The 12,244-nt window shown below is 41.5% G+C and overlaps 1 protein-coding gene across 1 annotated transcript in view; it reads left to right on the plus strand.

The window, feature by feature from the left end:
* The first annotated feature begins 9,217 nt into the window (after window positions 1-9,217).
* Window positions 9,218-12,244, plus strand: part of LOC147724923 (fucolectin-1-like) — a 362,809-nt gene continuing 359,782 nt past the window's right edge. Inside the window, exons 1-2 of the mRNA XM_086967088.1 lie at window positions 9,218-9,228; window positions 10,753-10,832. Of these exons, the coding sequence (XP_086823214.1) occupies window positions 9,218-9,228; window positions 10,753-10,832 (91 nt within the window). The remainder of the gene's footprint in view (window positions 9,229-10,752; window positions 10,833-12,244) is intronic.

The raw sequence follows: 12,244 nt of genomic DNA on the forward strand, positions 1-12,244 counted from the left end.
GGCTACGCTACCCAAGATAAAATCCAAAGGGTAGATAATGGGATAATTAGACAACTGCTCTCAGTCCCCAAATCGACCCATACCTTTTCTCTCCACGAGGAAGTGGGTTTGCCTTACATTGCAGATAAGTTGAACCTGGCACCCCTCCTATTCTGGGCAAAGACATGGCTAAATCCAGAGTTAACTTTGAAACATCTTATTCTGGAGGATGTCACTTCTTTGGACCATGCCATGAAAATACCTTGGCTGAAGTATCTAAAAAATACATTCTTTGCCCTAGGTAGACCGGAACTTTTTTCAACTCCATCTAATATCAGGAGAGAAGATGTAAAGTGGATCAAGGTCCATTTTATGGAGAGAGCCCGTCTTAATAGAGAGGAGAAAGAAATAACGAAACCATCTGTAAGAGCACACTTTATGTTAATCACTACTCCCTCCCTGGAACCATATCTGAAATATGTCACAAGACCTCTTCATAGACTCCTATTAGTTAGACTCAGGTTTAATTTGATTCAATTTTCTTTAGGCTGCTACCCATCATGGGACAATTCAGAAGATGCCCCTCCTTGTGAGTGTGATAATTTTTCAAAGCAAGATACCATGCATTTTATGATGTTTTGTGGGTTTAATACTGCTGCTAGGAAAAAACACATGTTACCTGTTTTGAGGGGGGCTGGCTTTATTCAAGTCAGACCTGAATTAATTTACCTCCAGATGTTGGGCAATATTTACATTACTTTTAGCGTTGCCAGCTTTCTAGCGGAAGCTTTTAGAATCAGGAATAAACGTGTACCACTGAACATTTTTTTGTAAATATGGTATCACTTTAATAGATTGTAATGCTATGAGCCAAACAAGTTCCAGTAATTATGGCCATCACTGATTTTTGTACATAAATGAACTGTGATTTTAATGTATATGTATTGTATGTGGCTTTTATGATTTTTTTTAAATTGAATACAGTGTGCTTTGACTTGACTTGACTTGAACCAGGTCAGCAGAGCTGCTTTAGAGGGAGAGAACCAGGCCAGAAGAGCTGTTGTAGAACCACAGAACCAGTTCAGCAGAGCTACTCTAGAGCCTAAGAACCAGGTCAGCAGAGCTTCTCTAGAGCCAGAGAACCAGGTCAGCAGAGCTGCTGTAGGGCCAGAGAAACCAGGTCAGAAGAGCTGCTTTACAGTGAGAGTACCAGTTCAGCAGAGCTGCTTCAGGGGGAGAGAACCAGGCCAGCAGAGCTGCTTTAGAGCCAGAGAACCAGGTCAGCAGAGCTGCTTTATCTGACACTGACTGACTGACACTGACTGACTGACTGACACTGGCTGACTGACACTAAGTGACACTGATTGACTGACACTGACTTACACTGATTGACTGACACTGACTGACACTGATTGACTGACTGACTGACTGACACTGACACTAACTGACTGACAGACACCGACTGACTCTGACTGACTGACACTGACTGACACTAACTCACTGACTGACACTGACTGACACTCGCTGACACTGACTGACTGACACTAACTGACACTAACACACTGACCGACACTAACTGACACTGACTGACACTGACTGACTGACACTGACTGACACTGACTAACACTGACTAACTTACACTGATTGACTGACACTGACTAACTGACTGACACTGACTGACACTGACTGACATTGACTGACTGACACTGACTGACACTGACTGACTGACACTGACAGAATGACACTAACTAACACTGACTGACATGACAGACACTGACTTACTGACACTGACTGACACTGACATTCGAAATATATGAAAGCAACCCATAAAAAAATATATGTATATTTTGTGGGGCACATGTATTTCTCAACCATATTACAATAGAGGTGGGAGCCATTTAAAGCACACATTTAGCCTTTACTGTAGAAAATTGAATGTTTGTAAGTTTGTCTTCTATGACAGCATCTCTCCCAGTGCAAGCACATTGTTTGAGCTAGGTGAACACTCAAGTTTTTAATTGGAGCTCTACGTTCTTCACTGTCAGGTGTTAGAAGAAGAAGGCATAGTAAAGTGTTTGCTGATACTGTGCCAAGCTTTTCTTGATTTCTAGCTATTAATCTCTCAAACAGATATTGACCAGCTAGGAATCAATCAAAATGCATCATTTTGGTAGTGCTCAACAGTCTGACTTTGAAGAACACATAATACAATCAATATTAGGCTAGAGCTTTTACTTTTAAAACAAAAAAAGCACTTTAATCAAATGTTTGAATGCTAAAGACAACATTATAAATCTACCCAGAGACTGCAGGACTCTTTAACCCCTTGCCTGCTGATGACAAGCCCAGCTCGTCATGAGGCACAGTGGAGCTGTGCTCATGAAGAGCTGTGCTCGTCATAACGGCCGTGCCACTCCCCCACGTGGTGAATTCCACACCTGTGCGGATGTTCTACAGGAGTGGGCGGAGTCATGACGAGCCCAGCTGGGCATGAGCACAGCTGCAATGTGCATCATGACGAGCTGGGCTCGTCATGAGCACCGCAGCACCACACGTGGCCATCCTCCCCCGCACAGGAGGGGAATTACCCCCGCTGTTAAGATGTTAATGTATACTTAAGTAAAGATCAGTGCAGGGTTAAGAATGTAACTCCCTGTAGGTATAGAAAAGTGTAACCTTGCCCTAGGTGTACTGTTGTCTGGATCCCTATTGCTGATATTATGTCCTAGGTAAATACAGATCATATGCGTACATATTAACACATACCTGTCTCATGGATCACTAACTTGTTAAAACAGGAGGGGTGCCCGAAGCACTACCCTTATAGCGGTGGAAGGCTATTGTCTTCACCAAGAGTTAAGCAGCATGAGCATGGTGGTGGCAGCATACCAGGTGGCGATCAGTAGCACTGAACAGGACCTTTTTACCCTTTTTTAGTGAATCTGTACTGGATGTGTGTGTGCCTGGGAAGGATAAAGTACATGGATAGAGCAACATTGTGTAGCACATGTGGAATTAGTGCATGTACTAAGTGTATGTATGCCTCCAAGAAATACATTTCATGACAAATGTAATACTGTGCAGTGCTCTACCTCTCCACCGACGCATAATGCAGAATATTGTCCACTTCAAGAAAGGCCTAAAGACCCATCTGTTTAATCTATCTATTTAATGCTTCTACTGTCCTCCTTTCTGCTTTCCTCACATACCCACTACGCGCAAGGATACTCGAGAGTAATAGAGCGCGCTATAAAATATTCCATAACATATAACATAACATATACACAATGAAATTCTGCACAAAGAGGTGCTACAAGGGATTTGTTTTTTAGATCATTTGGTCTAAGTTCTGAGATGTACCTTAGTAACACTCAACAGTATCCACAGGATAACAGTATTGCTTTTAAGTGAGTAAACAAATAAATGGATGGTAAAAAGGAAAAGCAGAGCAGGGGGTTTTTATATTTGAAAAAATCTTTACTGAAAACAAATAATGGGAGATAAATATACAAATTAATGATAGCAACAAATCATGAACAAAGAATGAGAACAATTTATCTGTAGTTCATGACTGAAAACATCAGCTCCAAATTACTAAACAAAACATAACCCAAAATGATCAATTAAATGTGGTTACGAATGTGTGTTATGAAACAACATTAGTGGAGTTGATGGAATGTCGACGTTTCGGTCTCGGTTGCTGAAGTCAAGAAGACCATCATCAGGACGAGGATGTTTCAATTGCTGAAGCAAAGACTCCCTATTTAAAACAGTGAATTAATATCAAATAAAATTATTGTTTAAATAACATATCTAAAAGCTCTGCAGTTATTAAACTACACTAAATGTTCGCATGGACAAAACACCTTCCAAGTATGTCCCGCATGTTGTATTACTCAAGAAATAATTGTTTTTTTATAAAAAATAATTAAAAGAACCGAGTGACTTTTTGGGTCATTTCGGAAATGTAATAACATCGTCATAACCATAGATGGTTCTGTTTATAAACTATGGACAAAAGGATCATTTGTAAATCATTGCAAAAATTGAATTATCTACACTTTAAATACATTATTCAGAGCAGCTTTATAGCTATGAGAGAAAAATTGATTTGCATAATAATTAAAATTCAGCAATTATTTCTTTATAATTGTCTCAGTGATAGATTCAAATCAGCATCTGTATTAGAAAAGGTTTGAAATAACATTTAGGAATTCATTGTGATGATTCAAAAGATGCTTCTAGGAGAACATTCAAAGCGATACAGTTTCCATTGGTATGGTTGACTTGTCATCATGAATAACCTGTTAAACGTTCACGAGTACAGGACTGATGGTCAATTTTACAGACCCTTAAAGTGAACCCACAATGGCATGCATAATGTAATGGCAAAGGGAATGGTACCTTAGGGTGTGAGACGGTATGTCTCCTTTAGTTAGCTGTCACAGATAATTCTAGTATAGCATCTAAAAAATTCTGAAAAAGATGAATGAAAAACGCTACATTATACTTCATTCCAGAGGGTGTATGGAGATTTAGTGATTTAAAAAAAAAAAAAAACGCATACCTTAGAGAAACATGCAAACCGCGTCAGTCGGTTGCGTTTGGTGAATTAGAACACCGATTGTGTGAGACGCTCTACGTGCAGTGCGTTCTCTGAAAAATAAATAATTTTGGTCTCGGTTCATCCGCATATCTACATGTGGCCAAAATCAGATCATGGACGATAGGTAGACTAGTCATTATTAAAGCACAATGGATGTGGGTATGGACTTAGTTGTTTGTAAAGTTATGCCTACCTTTGGATTGGTGAAGAAAGAAACCGTCTCAATCGGTTGCTGAAATACGGGTATTACACGTTAGAGACGTTGAACGTCTTGGTGATCTAAAACGTAATGGGTTATAATTCAGTCACCGTTCATGATAATAGGTATACACAGATAGTTGTAATTGTTATAAACACATGAGTCGAATAACGGATTCACCGGTTTTAAAAATGTGAACTCGGGGCATTATTCTCAGAGTGTTGGAGACGCTCTATTAGGAGACCGTGTGTTGACTCACAATGCTCACAGTATTTTCACAAAAGTAAGTGTCAATAACCGCTTTGTTTCGTCCTTATAATTGCACAAGTTGCCTCGTAAAAGTATCATAACGAAAGCCCGCCTACTAGCACTAACTATCCGGAAATGTTTTGCCCATTTCACATACTTATCAAGTGAGCACTGCTTAATATAAACAAAGGGTATAAGCCGCAGTGTATTCGCGTTTAAGCTATCGGCCAGATTCCCCCAAATAATGACTCTCTCAAATGGCGAAAATACTGTGAGCATTGTAAGTCAACACACGGTCTCCTAATAGAGCGTCTCCAACACTCTGAGAATAATGCCCCGAGTTCACATTTTTAAAACCGGTGAATCCGTTATTCGACTCATGTGTTTATAACAATTACAACTATCTGTGTATACCTATTATTATGAACGGTGACTGAATTATAACCCATTACGTTTTAGATCACCAAGACGTTCAACGTCTCTAACGTGTAATACCCGTATTTCAGCAACCGATTGAGACGGTTTCTTTCTTCACCAATCCAAAGGTAGGCATAACTTTACAAACAACTAAGTCCATACCCACATCCATTGTGCTTTAATAATGACTAGTCTAACTATCGTCCATGATCTGATTTTGGCCACATGTAGATATGCGGATGAACCGAGACCAAAATTATTTATTTTTCAGAGAACGCACTGCACGTAGAGCGTCTCACACAATCGTTGTTCTAATTCACCAAACGCAACCGACTGACGCGGTTTGCATGTTTCTCTAAGGTATGCGTTTTTTTTTTTTTTTTTTTTTTTTTTAAATCACTAAATCTCCATACTCCCTCTGGAATGAAGTATAATGTAGCGTTTTTCATTCATCTTTTTCAGAATATTTTAGATGCTATACTAGAATTATCTGTGACAGCTAACTAAAGGAGACATACCGTCTCACACCCTAAGGTACCATTCCCTTTGCCATTACATTATGCATGCCATTGTGGGTTCACTTTAAGGGTCTGTAAAATTGACCATCAGTCCTGTACTCGTGAACGTTTAACAGGTTATTCATGATGACAAGTCAACCATACCAATGGAAACTGTATCGCTTTGAATGTTCTCCTAGAAGCATCTTTTGAATCATCACAATGAATTCCTAAATGTTATTTCAAACCTTTTCTAATACAGATGCTGATTTGAATCTATCACTGAGACAATTATAGAGAAATAATTGCTGAATTTTAATTATTATGCAAATCAATTTTTCTCTCATAGCTATAAAGCTGCTCTGAATAATGTATTTAAAGTGTAGATAATTCAATTTTTGCAATGATTTACAAATGATCCTTTTGTCCATAGTTTATAAACAGAACCATCTTTGGTTATGACGATGTTATTACATTTCCGAAATGACCCAAAAAGTCACTCGGTTCTTTTAATTATTTTTTATAAAAAAACAATTATTTCTTGAGTAATACAACATGCGGGACATACTTGGAAGGTGTTTTGTCCATGCGAACATTTAGTGTAGTTTAATAACTGCAGAGCTTTTAGATATGTTATTTAAACAATAATTTTATTTGATATTAATTCACTGTTTTAAATAGGGAGTCTTTGCTTCAGCAATTGAAACATCCTCGTCCTGATGATGGTCTTCTTGACTTCAGCAACCGAGACCGAAACGTCGACATTCCATCAACTCCACTAATGTTGTTTCATAACACACATTCGTAACCACATTTAATTGATCAATTTGGGTTATGTTTTGTTTAGTAATTTGGAGCTGATGTTTTCAGTCATGAACTACAGATAAATTGTTCTCATTCTTTGTTCATGATTTGTTGCTATCATTAATTTGTATATTTATCTCCCATTATTTGTTTTCAGTAAAGATTTTTTCAAATATAAAAACCCCCTGCTCTGCTTTTCCTTTTTACCTTCCATTTATTTGTTTACTCACTTAAAAGCAATACTGTTATCCTGTGGATACTGTTGAGTGTTACTAAGGTACATCTCAGAACTTAGACCAAATGATCTAAAAAACAAATCCCTTGTAGCACCTCTTTGTGTAGAATTGCACTTTGCCCAAGCCTACAAGGGTTTATTGGGTTTCCCCTGTTTTAAACTATATACACAATGAAGGCATGTGCTGGGTGCATGTGTGCTTGCATGAATAACAATAACTTATGAACTGTTGTGCAGAGGGCACACAGTGAGTGTGTGTGCCGGCAGTGTGTGTGTGCAAATAGCACACCCTCGTAGAGTATAGAAAAGCATCAGTGCTGAATAGTGTGTGCTCACTGGATATGTGTTCTGAATGTATGTGTACTTGAATTTTTACAATGCAAGGAGGTAACAGTGCTGGACAGTGCATGTACTGTGAATCTAAGTAAGTAAGTGCGCCTGCAGTGGTACATTACATGGAGGACTCTAGATAGCATAAAACATCAAAGACTCAGTCTCTAAATTACATTTTGGTGTCTGTAAATGAACTATACGAATGGGAGGTTGAGACACCAAACTTTTATTCTGCCAAGCAGCCAACCAGGTTGTGAAAAAAGGGGAAGCTGTGCCTGAGTATAGGACCGGGGGCCAAGTCCGCTAGTCTCCCTACTGGGTGAAGTGACATCACAGAGGAAAAACTAAGATCACTTGCCCTGGAGCCTGGAGCATAAACACCTGGCTGCTTGACAAGGTCTTGTGCCCTTTGAGGAATAGAGGAGTGGTGAAGGGTTCTAGGTCCAGTAGAGAGCCCCAATTAGAGGACTCCCTGGGTGAGATATGAGGTGAACGGCTGTCACTGATTGGATTGACACCCTGTACATGAACAATTTGTTGACTCCTATGTGCCAGGTGAGGTCTGCCGTGCACGCAGCCATGTGCAGAGTACCTTGGGGGAGCAGCAGGCCTGCACCAGGTGCCATGTGACCCTGTATGCCAGAGGTTGCCTAAGTTGAACTTATTTGGCCCAGCAGTTTGGGACTTGTGTACACTGAGATCAGTACCCTGTATGCCAGGATGAGCCAGGAGAGGCCAGGAGGGGCCATGGTAGTGAGAGCAATCACGCAGGAATGGTCTTCCTTCCAACTCAGCAACCCCATATGCCAAAAGGGACTGATGGGACTCTTGGTGCTGAGTGCTAGAGTAGTGGCCTTGGCAAGGAGATCCCTACCATGACCAGTTGGTTAAGTCACCAACCATGCCTGACTGCTTCCCCATGGATCATCAAAGACATCCCACCCTTGCTGGAGCCCCAGTCAGGAGCTGTTAAAGGAAGAGTGACTTATCCCATGTTGGCTGAGCTGGAGCGGCTCCGATTGCTGGACAAATGAGCAACGATTTGCAGAGGAACTGTGTGAACTATGCTTTGCACACCTTCAACTAACAGCAACTGGACTCAAGAGAGTCCAAGGAAGGGGCACTCGCTACATCACTGACCACTTTCATATTGCTGGAGCTGGTAAGATTGCAATTGGAACTGTCGGACCCCAGGGGACTGACTGCTACCTGTGCTGCAGCTTTATAGACACTTTTGACTAATAACTAAAGAGTCAAAGGAGAACTCTCAGCGACTTGGCTAGGCATTAGGCTGCCCATGGCGATGACCTGCCACCATCCCACATCGGCCACAGGACAGAGGGGGGTGCCTGCTGCCAACCAATTGCTAGGCCACTGGGAACTCTTGAGTATGGTCTACTATTATGCATTCTCTGGTTGGAGCCACCAGTGAATGGGATTTGACTGACAAATACTAAATTCCCGACCTCAAGAGGAGTGTGTTATTGTATATGAGTATTGGTAATCCTTTGAATGTGTAGAGATATAAATAAAATACTTCTTTTTGTTATAAAAGCGAGTATTTAACTAGGCTTTGATTTATTTTTTCGTACTGTATGCAAGACAGGAAACCTTACTCAGAGAGGTGGTCAGGTAATCTGGCCTTCCTAGAACTTCCTCGACTAGAGATGTGTGTTTTTCCCCAAAAAACAGTCTTTACATCTGGTTACGGAGGGACATTCAAAGCAGTAGACAGGTGAAATTATTGGCAGAGCATCTAACCCATAAGCACACCCAGTACGTTAGTCAAATGTTTGTGTGCCGGTGTGTTTGCAGCGGTGAGTCATTTTGTGCAGTGAGAAGAGAATAGTGCAACGAAAAGCAGGCTCTGGCGTTCTATCTCTCAGAAACTTCTGGATATGAACAGCAGGTGGGTCTTCTCGAAACTTTGATCATGGTATACGTTTCTGAACTTCGTCTTGTTTTCTTGAAGAGAGCATCTTACATCTTCACATGATCACTGTTGTGACCAGTTGTCAAGGAGGATGGGTCATGCATACCTTCTGTGTCAGTTGGGTCCATGCCCTGCCATGGTCTTGTCTAGTCCAGTGTACTCCAAACATGCCAGTGACAGCTGCCAACCAGGATCCTGGCTCCATCTGCCAGGCTGTTCTATGTTGTGATGTGTGGAATTAACTTGGTTTGGATGGGACATTTCAGGAGGAACTGAAAACCACGCTTTACCTCCAGGCCTTCCCTGAGAATGGACTCAAGGACCTGCCCAGATCCTCGTCCAGGTCTCTTGCACTACTTTTATTCCATCAATTGCCAGGTCTTTTGTCCTTCTTTTGAAACCTTCTGGTTCTGCGATGTTCCGGGTGGACCTGACCCCTCTTACATCACTGCCTTCCTTTGGCTGTGGTTCTTTGCATTTCTCCTTCCTTTCCTTTCCCTTTTTAGTAAATGTGAAGATGTAGGAATGAGGAGCTTAGAAAAGGGGGTGAGTCACAGATGTATGGACACCCTTTGCTACCTGTAGCTCATGCAGGCAACATTGGTCACTCTGTGTAAAGCCCACCATGAGGCTGGTGGCAGTACCTCCTGCCACGCTCTCAGCAGCACACATTTCATGATCTATTTTGCATAACATGTTAGTAGAGACATCACTTTGCCTCTGTGGTAGACCTCTTCCCTTTTCTGAGGCTCTACCAGAACTCAGTGTCACTCTGAAGAGTCTGTTAGTTTATTTTCATGGATGAGATATGTGCTTGGAAATGATGACCCTATTTCGTAGTCACCTCTCAGGAAGGATGATATGTAAATTTTCGGTGATAAGCCATGCTTTCCTGCACGTGCTGTTTATCATTCCCACAGATGAGCTCGGCTGAATTATTTTTTGTAACCTTCTTTTTCTGGCTGCTCAGAGGCTCAATGGCCAATTAGGAGACTGGATGCGACGGGGTGCCAGGCGACTGAACCTTGTTTACTCTGTCCTGCCATTTAATAGGGCATGGGGCGACTTTGTGTAAAATGCATCACCGCCAGAGCAGGAGCCTATCTTCAAACTGCTGCACTAAACTGGGCATGCGCAGCATACCTATGGGTTGTGAATGTGAGTGAGGGACCATCTTCGGAACTCCTGCTCGTCTCTGCCTGCGTGCGCTGTGCGTGAACTGAGCACTTTCACAAGTGAAGTGCACAGGCGGCCCGGAAATGTAAACAGACGAATTGTAAAATGTCCATTTGTCTGCTTACATTTCTGTTCTTCTGTTGCCCAATTCTTTTGGGGGCGCTGCCCCAACGCCCCTATGGACCAGCCGCCCCTGGATCTGAAAACGACGACACAGTACAATGTTCAATTACAAGTTTCTTAATGTCATTCCTTGTGGTTAATCAGTTTCTATGCATTGTAAATACTTCCAATGTTTCTCTAACAATTCCCTTCATCCCATAGGATGGAAATTATTGTGTATCTTCTGCTTTTGGCCCGGGTCAAAAGTGAAACAGTCGAAAATTGTAAGCCAGCACCTTCAGGTAGGAGAAGTTACAATCCCATCAGGTATCGGACGGCAGAAAGCCTGTTTAATAGCTCTGTAAATAAATCATGGAAATGTAAAATAGCTTGTAAAGCGGTTGCCTATGTTGGAGTTTTACATGGCACACAAGAGGGTTTTGGCATGGTATTTACATTTTAAATGGAGGCGCTATTTATCTGTCTGCTGAATGAACAGAATGGAGTATGGGGAAGTATCTCCGGGGAGAAATGTGTGGTTAGTGGCATAACGTTCACATGGAGTTAATTGATGGCAAACATTGTTCCTTGGAATATGTGTAGACAGATGAAATAACGCTGTTTTGCGTTCAATTGTATTAATTTTTTGGGGGGTTTTAGGGTGTTCAATCCAGTATAACACAATAATACATTTCGACAAGCATGTCATTATTAGAGATCGATGGGTCAGAGTTTCATTACAAGGCAATTTGTTTATTTACCTTTGTCTTGTCGATTCATTTTCTTTACTATGATCTTTTGTACTTCTCCTGAATTCTTGATGTATTTTATTGGATGGAGACTTCAAGTGTAAATGGAGAGGGGATCTGGGGTTGTATTGTCTTTTTGAAATAGGCTCAGCCAAGGCTTTTTCCATGTTTTCTTCATATTTTTCTTTTTTCTTGGGTCAGGTAGCAACAGGGGCGCACCGCGTGGGAGGCATCACAAGGGTCTGGTGACCTTTTTTGCCAATGTGATGGGGAAGGGCTCGGCGTGGGGGTGGGCAGATCCTTATTAAGGGGGGTAAGGTAAAGGGCACATGGAAAGTAGCTATCAGAATGTATGTGCTTTTTATAGGCCTTCGTTGTGTTTATTGTTGGTACAAAATATATAATCAATGGGGGGGATTCCGGATAACCACGATTCACAAATGTGGTTTGAATGACCCAGCCAAGCGGGGCAGGATTAAAGAAGACATTAGAATTCTCAGGGCCGATATAATCTGTCTCCAGGAGACTCATATTCAAGCTAGTAAAAGCCACATTTTGAAATTAGATGGGTTTCAGTTGGTGATACGCTCCAAACAGGAGACTAAGACTAGGGGGGTTGCTATGTTTGCCCGCAGGGGTTTGGCGAACTTCCCACACTCGATCTCAGACAAATATGGTAGATGGGCTATAACTCAATGTGTTATAGATAATAATGTTTTCAATGTGATTGTGGGGAATAGGAAGTGTGGCACCCCCTGTCTTACACTGGGAAACAAAGGGACGGGAGGCAGCTTTAACTTCATAACAGAGAAAGCGCTCAGTGTTGATGACATCCCGCCACCTCCAAGGGTGTCTCCTAGACCCAATTTGAGCGTGAAAAGAAAATGTAAACCAATGGGGAGCCAAGCTAAAAAGACCAAACCTAATGTTCCCACTAAACCTGTCATTAAAAACAAGGCTCCTGC

Source organism: Lissotriton vulgaris, chromosome 4_1, assembly GCF_964263255.1.
Source record: "Lissotriton vulgaris chromosome 4_1, aLisVul1.2, whole genome shotgun sequence".
Classification (NCBI taxonomy): Eukaryota; Metazoa; Chordata; class Amphibia; order Caudata; family Salamandridae; genus Lissotriton; species Lissotriton vulgaris.